Source organism: Monodon monoceros, unplaced genomic scaffold (genome assembly GCF_005190385.1).
Source record: "Monodon monoceros isolate NGI ecotype Baffin Bay Population unplaced genomic scaffold, NGI_Narwhal_1 Super_Scaffold_17, whole genome shotgun sequence".
Taxonomy (NCBI): domain Eukaryota; kingdom Metazoa; phylum Chordata; class Mammalia; order Artiodactyla; family Monodontidae; genus Monodon; species Monodon monoceros.
Window position 1 is genome coordinate 7,468,117 of NW_021703773.1, and position 11,452 is coordinate 7,479,568.

Consider the following 11,452-nt stretch of genomic DNA (forward strand, 5'->3'; position numbering starts at 1 on the left):
TATATAAAAAGAAATGAAATAGAGACACAGTAAGATCTTTACAAAATAAAATCTCAGGGTAGTCTCCTATTCTTTGAACAATGCAGCACTCACCTTTTCTCCTTTCATTAGAGCTAATGTAATCACCCAGGAAGCTTTTGGGTTGTTGCTGATAATTTAAACCTAGAGATGGCAGGCTTTACCGATATCCTTCTATGTGCCTGTTAGCTGCTATAGAACCAAGGAATGCAAGACTCGGCAAAACAAGTTATTTGTGATTCACATTTATGAACGTTATTCAGTAAGACGCTAGTTACCATCAGTATCCTTCACTAATACTAAGAATGAGGCCCATTTAAATCTTGCTTACAGCTTTTCAGCGAGGGTATTCATTTATGTCAACAGTAGGAGAACTGTAATTGCCATACTTGGTGGCCTCTGATCAGGCTCCTCCTTTAATGGCCCATTCTTCCTTACATGTAGTTGCCAAATGAAGTGGTCTCCATTACATCCTTCCCTGCTGGGGAGCAGAAGTTGTAATGCAGGATATTCAGTGGATGCGGATGTGAACTTGAACACACACTAGACATTGTGTATTTAGTTTGGCATCGCAGTTTCTCTCTGTTGCCTCTCTTTTAGACTATGATGACAACAGAGACATTTGGACCCTATTTTTTAGACACAGAATAGCACAGGAGGTTATCGTCAAGAAGTAATGCCATCTTAGGCAATTAATCCAGAATAAGAGTTTTGTCGTGCTCCTGTTTCCCATTTTTCTTTTCCTTTTTTCCCCTTGATTTGGGGTATAATTCACATGCTTAAAAATGGACCCATGTTAGGTATACGAATTGATGAGTTTTGGGGCAAATGTATACTCTCATGTAGCCACCGTCGAGCTCAAGATACAGAACATTTCCACTGCCACAGAAAGTTCCCTCATGCTCTTTAGAAGTCAGTTTGATCGCCAGCCCAAATGATCATTTATTTGTCTTCTGACATGTTGATTAGTTTGTCTTTTCTATAGCACAATGCCTGACTATATGAACAGGATTCAATATTTTGAGGGGGGCAAAAAAAAGCCAGGCTTTGAGACATGCTGTCTGTCTTCTGCAGACCATCAGGGCCTGACAATCAATTCCCAGATCGAGTCAGAATAAATATGCGTGTGGACTTTTGAGAAAGGGCTGTTTGTAGAGCAGATCCTAGCACATTCCTTTGAAGTCGGCTTAATTCTTGTGTTTACAATGAAACATTATTCATAATACTCCTAAATTCAACCTGAATGTACGGGATCATTGGCGCTTTAAACAATTTTGCATGATTATCCTTTAGACATACTTCCCTCCCCCCACCCAAACATGTAAATTGTATATGGCAACTGCAGACGGTCAAACACAGAGGCAAAGGTCATGGGAGGTGGTACTGCTTGTAGCAAGTTACCCCTTATGAAGAGTGAATGGCTCTGTGAATCTTTATGCCTGTGGTCCCCCAAAGACGTATCTATTTTCAACATGTCATTCACGAGTTATCTCTGATTAAAGAAAAATATACTTTCCCCCAAACTCCACCTGCTACCCTGACAGCCTTTTATTTGATAGGACAACAGAACCAACTGAGTTTTTTAGTTCATGTTTTGCCTAATTATTCTGAGAATGTGGGGACCACTGCCAGGCACCTCACAATAATTTGGGATGGATGACAACAATTTAATTTCTGTGCCTTGTTTCTTTATACTTTAGCTCCCCAGGGCATGTTTTACATTTATGTTCTGCAAATAACAGAGCATATGTTTCAATTCCCTACACTTATTTTTCCTCAAACTCATTCCCAGTGAACAGCTTCAGTCTTGTCTAGGGCTTCTTGTTCAGAGCTCTGAAAATGCGCCTTCACAGAGGAACCGTTTGGGAATCATAGGAGACGCTATCAGAACTTTGAGTTTTCAACCCAAGTGCCTCTCAAGTCAGAAGGGAAACAAGAAAAAAATCTGTTTCGTCGCGATTTCATCTCACGTTCTTCAATGAACGTTAAACAAACATGGCCAATAAATGGGTTGATCTTGGCACTTCCTCCATGTGTGTGTAAATGTACACACACAGACACACAAGGATGGGAAGACAGAAGAGTGGGCCAATCTATTCAACCAGTAACTACTGAGAGGCACCTGAGTGCCAAGCACTAGGTAAGAAAGTGGAAATCAAAGTATTGAAACTCAACATGCAACTTCATATAGCTCTGATGTGTATATATATACTCTTCTTTTTGAAAGGGCAGGGTTCGTATCTTTTCCAGATCCCACACTTCCAATTTACAGATTCTTACAAGAACAGTACCTGTTAATATGGCCGCCTACTCATGTCCCATCAATCTCCTATCTGCCAAATCTCACCAGGCGGAAGGCATCACACACTGACACTCAGACATACTTAAACAACTTTTCTTACCACATCCGAGAACACTGACCGAGGAAGATTTAGAGAACTGGAAGTTTAGAAAACAAAATCATCACTGGGGCTGTACTGGAGGGCTATTTGCCTGAAATGAAGGTTTTAAGGAAGCGATTGATCTAGGAAAACCAAACAATCCTCAGCTTGAAACAAATTGCAGGCGCAAGTCACTAAGCTACTTAGACGGTCAGTTAGTGGAATGGTAGCGTCAGACTAGTTCTACTACAGAATTCATTGTATAAGAGAAAATGTTTGATATTTTAGGTGGGTTGGTTCTACCCTACAGAGAAATCTGCCAAGGCCCTGCTGGTCCTGACTCAATGCTAGCCAGTTCGTTAACAACACTTGCAGATCTGATATATTCCCTTTCCTCTCAGCCAACAGCGATGATTCAGAGCACTCCCTGAATCTCGTTGCTCAGAAATCGGAGGAGAGATGGCTCTCTTCCTCCATCCAGTTAGTTAGGTCTTAGATGGCAACTCTGAAGACTAATCTATAGGTACGGTGTCATTTTCAAAGTGACCTGGGCTGTGTACACCTTGTCAAAACATCAAGAAAATCTTCCAACCCAAAGGAAGAAAACACTCTTGAGAACTATATGGCCGTGGATCTGAAGTTTGAATTCAGAAGAGCAACCCCATAAGGAACCCTCATCACTGTGCATCATAAAGCAACATTACAGTAAGGCTGACTGACAGACACCGATGGTGTTTATTAGGTCAGTTACTGAGGAAGTTTGAGTGTCACTGCAGTAAATTATCGACTAGAGTGTAAACCATGCTTCGCTATAAAAATGGTATTTTTCAGTCATGTCAAAGAACGTTTTCAGTGCTTCCTGATCATGTTCTAGGAAATATATTTCAAGGGGGCTTAAACTCTGGGGACCACCCAAAGCTTTTGAGCCAATATGGCTGTCAACCCTAACAGAGCATCTGATGGAGTGTACGGTCCATGCTGAGATGAAGATGGCAAAATCTAATCTCAGTGCTGGTTCTGGTTTGCCATGTAAATCAAGCCAACTTATGGAGCCACGGTGTTTGTCACTCTGACATGGGAACAGTCAACATCTTATAAATGAATCTCATGGGACATCATTATGTAAATGTGACAGGTTCAAACAAACGCGAGAAAATACACAAACGCACACTTACCACCCACCTGTATTTGGCATTACTAAGCGTCCTCCTAAATGGCCAAAGACACCAGTGGTCCTCAGTTCTGTCCTTGTAGGAAGTGATGACAGATTTTGGACGTAGGGTGTTTTATTTCTGGGATGCACTGTAGTGAAGCTGCGGTTGTTTCCATGGGGAAAAGTCCCAGAACGATGCTTGCCGTCGTACTCAGCTCTCTCAGACACTCCCAGGGAAACCATGAATGAGCTCTGCACTTTGACTCTGATGTCCGACAAAGGGTTAAAGAGTGAGGACTCCGTCATGAGTTCCTTGTCCAGGGGGTCCTGTAGACAGATGGGCCCACTGTATGTTCGGCTTACTGTTAGGTCTGGTTGCATGGAGGAATTCAAGAGCAGGGAGTTACCTGGTTAAAGAAGATTGATCTGTCACTCAGAAACCGGAAAGCATCACAGTTAGGACTTTACATCTGCTTCTCCTAACTGCACAACAAAGGCTCGCCAGCTGCTCCGGTCAAGCCTAGCCCTTCAGACCCACCCTGGGCATCTAAAGCACCTCTAACGGGCTGATCATGAGTGCCCAGAGCCTTGGAATCAGGAGATCTGGCTTTCACAGTCAATACCCTGGATGCCACTGACCAAATGCATCACTTCCCAGAGTTCTTTACATGCTATCATCTTTTCAAAACAAGTATTTCTGGCACTCCACCAGGCAACTCACTCAGGTATGATGGTTTATGGGATTATTTTAACTGGCGAAGAGAAGCTTCCAAAAAATAAAAAAGGAAAAAAAGCTGTTTTGGAAGCCAGTTTGGAGCAAAAGTAACATCTGTTCATTTTAAATGGCAAGAGATGACACAGCATGGTGACGAGGGGCTGCTGTTTATAACCGAGGTGGGGTGGGTGCCGGCACGTCTCACGTGGGATTCTGGGTAGTTTCTGGGGCTGAGGGAGGACATGATGTGTCCTCGGAGCAAAAGGGTCAGGGGACTTCTCAAACTGCTCCATGTCTGAGTAGCCAATTGGCTCTAAGAGCATGTATGTCACTCTGAGAGGCAAAGAGGGTACCACACAGGGATAGGAGACTCAGATTCCACACGGGGAGCATCTTAGAACGGCTTCCTTTCTGACTCAAAACAAATGGAGAAAAATAATCCTTACAAAAACATGAGAAATTGGACCTTCTCATCTATTGGGACTTACCAATATATTTTTTTTTTTGCCAAGTATAAAAAAAGAAATGCTGTGACATTTTCTTGTGATGAAGTAATCTCATTTATTAGTAAATAACAAAATAACCCTCAGTTCCAAACTTCCCACCCATATTAGTCCGTCAATGTGATATCTCAAATTGAAACCCAAACCATATTAAACCATTTTCCTCTGGGGCTTGACAAAACTGTTTCAAGTATGATATTTTTGAAAATGTTGCAATGGCAGGCCATAGCGTATTAGCCGCTATTGTTTTTCCATTTCCATAATTTGTAACAATGCCAGCAGGAAATCTATAACCCTGACTTCTCCCACCTCCTTGTTCTGATGCTCTAAGAATCCAGAATCATGGAGGAGGAGGTTTAAAATGAGATGAAATGACCTTATAGATCTAAAGGCACCTTGATGAGGCATTTTTTTCATGTTTGAGGCTCTTGTGCTAAGACACAGACATAATAAGGAGCTGAGGTTTGTAACAGAACTGCATTGAACTCTACAGGTACCAGCCTTACCCTGGGTTATGGTTTTCCCGGGCAAGAAGCGGGATTGAAGAACCCTCTCACATCTGAAAAGAGTTTGGAGCCAGATACCAGATACCTGAAAAAGCATATCTCTGAGTCTCATGGCTGTTTTGTCTTACCTTCTGGAGTTGGCTACATTTTTTTACACGATATGCGGGCCTCTCACTGCTGTGGCCTCTCCCGTTGCGGAGCACAGGCTCCGGACGCGCAGGCTCAGCAGCCACGGCTCACGGGCCCAGCCGCTCCGCGGCATGTGGGATCTTCCCGGACCGGGGCATGAACCCGCGTCCCCTGCATCGGCAGGCAGACTCTCAACCACTGCGCCAACAGGGAAGCCCCCTGGCTACTTTTAAGAGTAAAGCCAAGGAGGGGGACCTTGAAGATGGCGGAAGAGTAAGACGCGGAGATCGCCTTCCTCCCCATGGATACACCAGAAATACATCTACACGTGGAACAACTCCTACAGAACACCTACTGAAGGCTGGCAGAAGACCTCAGACCTCCCAAAAGGCAAGAAACTCCCCCACGTACCTGGGTAGGGCAAAAGAAAAAACAGAGACAAAAGAATAAGGACGGCACCTGCACCAGTGGGAGGGAGCTGTGAAGGAGGAAAAGTTTCCACACACTAGGAAGCCCCTCCGCGGGCGGAGACTGCGGGAGGCGGAGGCGGGAGCTTCGGGACCGCGGAGGAGTGCACAGCGACGGGTGCGGAGGGCAAAGCGGGGAGATTCCCGCACAGAGGATGGGTGCCGACCGGCACTCACCAGCGCGAGAGGCTTGTCTGCTCACCCGCCGGGGCGGGCGGGGCTGCGAGCTGAGGCTCGGGTTTCGGTTTTGGACAGAGCGCAGGGACAGGACTGGGGTTGGCGGCTTGAACATAGCCTGAAGGGGTTAGTGCACCATGACTAGCCGGGAGGGAGTTCGGGGAAAAGCCTGCACCTGCCGAAGAGGCAAGAGACTTTTTCTTCCCTCTTTGTTTCCTGGTGCGCGAGGAGAGGGGTTTAAGAGCGCTGCTTAAAGGAGCTCCAGAGACGGGCGCGAGCCGCGGCTGAAAGCGCGAACCCCCGAGACGGGCGCGAGCCGCGGCTAAAAGCGCGGACCCCAGAGACGGGCGGGAGACGCTGGGGCTGCTGCTGCCGCCACCAAGGGGCCTGTGTGCAAGCACAGGTCACTCTCCACACCCCTCTTCCGCGGAACCTGTGCAGCCCGCCACTGCCAGGTTCCCGGGAACCAGGGACAACTTCCCCGGGAGAACGCACGGCGGGCCTCAGGCTGGTGCAACGTCACGCCGCCTCTGACGCCGCAGGCCCGCCCCGCACGCAGTGCCCCTCCTTCCCCCCCCTCCCACCCCCGGCCTGAGTGAGCCAGAGCCCCCGAATCAGCGGCTCCTTTAACCCCGTCCTGTCTGAGCAAAAAACAGACGCCCTCCAGCGACCTACACGCAGAGGCAGGGCCAAATCCAAAGCTGAGCTCCTGTGAGCTGTGAGAACAAAGAAGAGAAAGGGAAATCTCTCCCAGCAGCCTCAGAAGCAGCGGATTAAAGCTCCACAATCCACTTGATATACCCTGCATCTGTGGAATACCTGAATAGACAAGGAATGATCCCAAATTGAAGAGGTGGAATTTAGGAGCAAGATCTATGATTTTTTTCCCTTTTCCTCTTTTTGTGAATGGGTACGTGTATGCTTCTGTGTGAGATCTTGTCTGTATACTCTTGCTTCCACCATTTGTCCTAGGGCTCTATCCGTCCATGGTTTTTAAAAAAAATTTTTTTTCTTAATAATTAATTTTAATTGTAATAACTTTATTATACTTTACCTTCGTTCTTTCTTTCTTTCCTTCCTTCCTTCCTTCCCTCCTTTAGACAACGAATCACCCCAAATTGAGGAGGTGGTCTCAGAGCAAGATTTATGATTTTTCCCCCTTTACCTCTTTTTGTGAAGGTGTATGTGTATGCTTCTGTGTAAGATTTTCTCTGTATAGCTTTGCTTCCAACATTTGTCCTAAGGTTCTATCCGTCCTTTTTTTTTTTCCTAAATATTTTTTAATTCAATAGCTATATTATACTTTATTTTATTTTTACTGTATCTTCTTTCTTTCTTTTTTCCTTCTTTCCCTCCTTCCTTCCTTCCTTCCTCCCTCCCTCGCTCCCTCCTTTCTTTCCTTCTTTGCTTCTTTCTTCCTTCCTTCCTTTCCTTCTTTCTTTCCTCATACTTGTACTAATTCTCTCTACTTTTTCTCCCTTTTATTCTGAGCCGTGTGGATGAAAGGCTCTTGGTGCTCCAGCCAGGAGTCAGGGCTCTGTCTCTGAGGTAGGAGAGCCAACTTCAGGACACTGGTCAACAAGAGACCTCCCAGCTCCACATAATATTAAACGGCGGAAATCTCCCAGAGACCTCCATCTTAACACCAGCACCCAGCTTCACTCAATGACCAGCAAGCCACAGTGCTGGACAACCTATGCCAAACAACTAGCAAAACAGGAACACAACCCCACCCATTAGCAGAGAGGCTGCCTAAAATCATAATAAGGCCACAGACACCCCAAAACACACCACCAGACGTGAACCTGCCCACTAGAGAGACAAGATCCAGCCTCATCCACCACAACACAGGCACTAGTCCCCTCCACCAGGAAGCCTACACAACCCACTGAAACAACCTTAGCCACTGGAGACAGACATCAAAAACAACGGGAACTACGAACGTGCAGCCTGCAAAAAGGAGACCCCAAACACAGTAAGATAAGCAAAATGAGAAGACAGAAAAACACACAGCAGATGAAGGAGCAAGATGAAAACCCACCAGACCTAACAAATGAAGAGGAAATAGGCAGTCTACCTGAAAAAGAATTCAGAATAATGATAGTAAGGATGATCCGAAATCTTGGAAGTAGAATGGACAAAATGCAAGAAACAGTTAACAAGGACCTAGAAGAAATAAAGATGAAACAAGCAACGATGAACAACGCAATAAATGAAATTAAAAGTACTCAAGATGGGATCAATAGCAGAATAACTGAGGCAGAAGAACGGATAAGTGACCTGGAAGATAAAATAGTGGAAATAACTACTGCAGAGCAGAATAAAGAAAAAAGAATGAAAAGAACTGAGGACAGTCTCAGAGACCTCTGGGACAACATTAAACGCACCAACATTCGAATTATAGGGGTTCCAGAAGAAGAAGAGAAAAAGAAAGGGACTGAGAAAATATTTGAAGAGATTATAGTTGAAAACTTCCCTAATACGGGAAAGGAAATAGTTAATCAAGTCCAGGAAGCACAGAGAGTCCCATACAGGATAAATACAAGGAGAAATACGCCAAGACACATATTAATCAAACTGTCAAAAATTAAATACAAAGAAAGCATATTAAAAGCAGCAAGGGAAAAACAACAAATAACACACAAGGGAATCCCCATAAGGTTAACAGCTGATCTCTCAGCAGAAACCCTACAAGCCAGAAGGGAGTGGCAGTACATACTGAAAGTGATGAAGGAGAAAAACCTGCAACCAAGACTACTCTACCCAGCAAGGATCTCATTCAGATTTGATGGAGAAATTAAAACCTTTACAGACAAGCAAAAGCTGAGAGAGTTCAGCACCACCAAACCAGCTTTACAACAAATGCTAAAGGAACTTCTCTAGACAAGGAACACAAGAGAAGGAAAAGACCTATAATAACGAACCCAAAACAATATAGAAAATGGGAATAGGAACATACATATCGATAATTACCTTAAATGTAAATGGACTAAATGCTCCCACCAAAAGACACAGATTGGCTGAATGGATACAAAAACAAGACCCTTATATATGCTGTCTACAACAGACCCACTTCAGACCTAGAGACACATACAGACTGAAAGTAAGGGGATGGAAAAAGATATTCCATGCAAATGGAAACCAAAAGAAAGCTGGAGTAGCAATTCTCATATCAGACAAAATAGACTTTAAAATAAGGACTATTACAAGAGACAAAGAAGGACACTACATAATGATCAAGGGATCGATCCAAGAAGAAGATATAACAATTGTAAATATTTATGCACCCAACATAGGAGCACCTCAATACATAAGGCAAATACTAACAGCCATAAAAGGGGAGATCGACAGTAACACATTTATAGTAGGGGACTTTAACACCCCACTTTCACCCATGGACAGATCATCCAAAATGAAAATAAGGAAACACAAGCTTTAAATGATACCTTAAACAAGATGGACTTAATTGATATTTATAGGACATTCCATCCAAAAAAAGAGAATACACTTCTTCTCAAGTGCTCATGGAACATTCTCCAGGATAGATCATATCTTGGGTCACAAATCAAGCCTTGGTAAATTTAAGAAAATTGAAATTGTATCAAGTATCTTTTCTGACCACAACGCCATGAGACTAGATATCAATTACAGGAAAAGATCTGTAAAAACTACAAACACATGGAGGCTAAACAATACACTACTTAATAATGAAGTGATCACTGAAGAAATCAAAGAGGAAATAAAAAAATACCTAGAAACAAATGACAATGGAGACACAACGACCCAAAACCTATGGGATGCAGCAAAAGCAGTTCTAAGGGGGAAGTTTATAGCAATACAAGCCCACCTTAAGAAGCAGGAAACATCTCGAATAAACAACCTAACCTTGCACCTCAAGCAATTAGAGAAAGAAGAACAAAAAAACCCCAAAGCTAGCAGAAGGAAAGAAATCATAAAAATCAGATCAGAAATAAATGAAGGAAACGATAGCAAAGATCAATAAAACTAAAAAAATAAAACTAAAAGCTGGTTCTTTGAGAAGATAAACAAAATAGATAAACCACTAGCCAGACTCATCAAGAAAAAAAGGGAGAAGACTCAAATCAATAGAATTAGAAATGAAAAAGGAGAAGTAACAACTGACACTGCAGAAATAAAAAAAATCATGAGAGATTACTACAAGCAACTCTATGCCAATAAAATGGACAATCTGGAAGAAATGGACAAATTCTTAGAAATGCACAACCTGCCAAGACTGAATCAGGAAGAAATAGAAAATATGAACAGACCAATCACAAGCACTGAAATTGAAACTGTGATTAAAAATCTTCCAACAAACAAAAGCCCAGGACCAGATGGCTTCCCAGGCGAATTCTATCCAACGTTTAGAGAAGAGCTAACACCTATCCTTCTCGAACTCTTCCAAAATATAGCAGAGGGAGGAACACTCCCAAATTCCTTCTACGAGGCCACCATCACCTTGATACCAAAACCAGACAAGGATGTCACAAAGAAAGAAAACTACAGGCCAATATCACTGATGAACATAGATGCAAAAATCCTCAACAAAATACTAGCAAACAGAATCCAACAGCACATTAAAAGGATCATACACCCTGATCAAGTGGGGTTTATTCCAGGAATGCAAGGATTCTTCAATATACGCAAATCTATCAATGTGATAAACCATATTAACAAATTGAAGGAGAAAAACCATATGATCATCTCAATAGATGCAGAGAAAGCTTTCGACAAAATTCAACACCCATTTATGATAAAAACCCTGCAGAAAGTAGGCATAGAGGGAACTTTCCTCAACATAATAAAGGCCATATATGACAAGCCCACAGCAAACATCATCCTCAATGGTGAAAAACTGAAAGCATTTCCACTAAGATCAGGAACAAGACAAGGTTGCCCACTCTCACCACTCTTATTCAACATAGTTTTGGAAGTTTTAGCCACAGCAATCAGAGAAGAAAAGGAAATAAAAGGAATCCAAATCGGAAAAGAAGAAGTAAAGCTGTCACTGTTTGCAGATGACATGATACTATACATAGAGAATCCTAAAGATGCTACCAGAAAACTACTAGAGCTAATCAATGAATTTGGTAAAGTAGCAGGATACAAAATTAATGCACAGAAATCTCTGGCATTCCTATATACTAATGATGAAAAATCTGAAAGTGAAATCAAGAAAACACTCCCATTTACCATTGCAACAAAAAGAATAAAATATCTAGGAATAAACCTACCTAAGGAGACGAAAGACCTGTATGCAGAAAATTATAAGACACTGATGAAAGAAATTAAAGATGATACAAATAGATGGAGAGATATACCATGTTCTTGGATGGGAAGAATCAACATTCTGAAAATGACTCTACTACCCAAAGCAATCTA

General features: G+C 43.0%; 1 protein-coding gene across 1 annotated transcript in view; it reads right to left on the bottom strand.

Annotated features, from left to right (window-relative positions):
* Positions 1-11,452, bottom strand: part of UNC5D (unc-5 netrin receptor D) — a 606,988-nt gene that overhangs the window by 69,412 nt on the left and 526,124 nt on the right. The window contains exon 10 of the mRNA XM_029226506.1: positions 3,582-3,959. Coding sequence (XP_029082339.1) covers positions 3,582-3,959 — 378 coding nt within the window. The remainder of the gene's footprint in view (positions 1-3,581; positions 3,960-11,452) is intronic.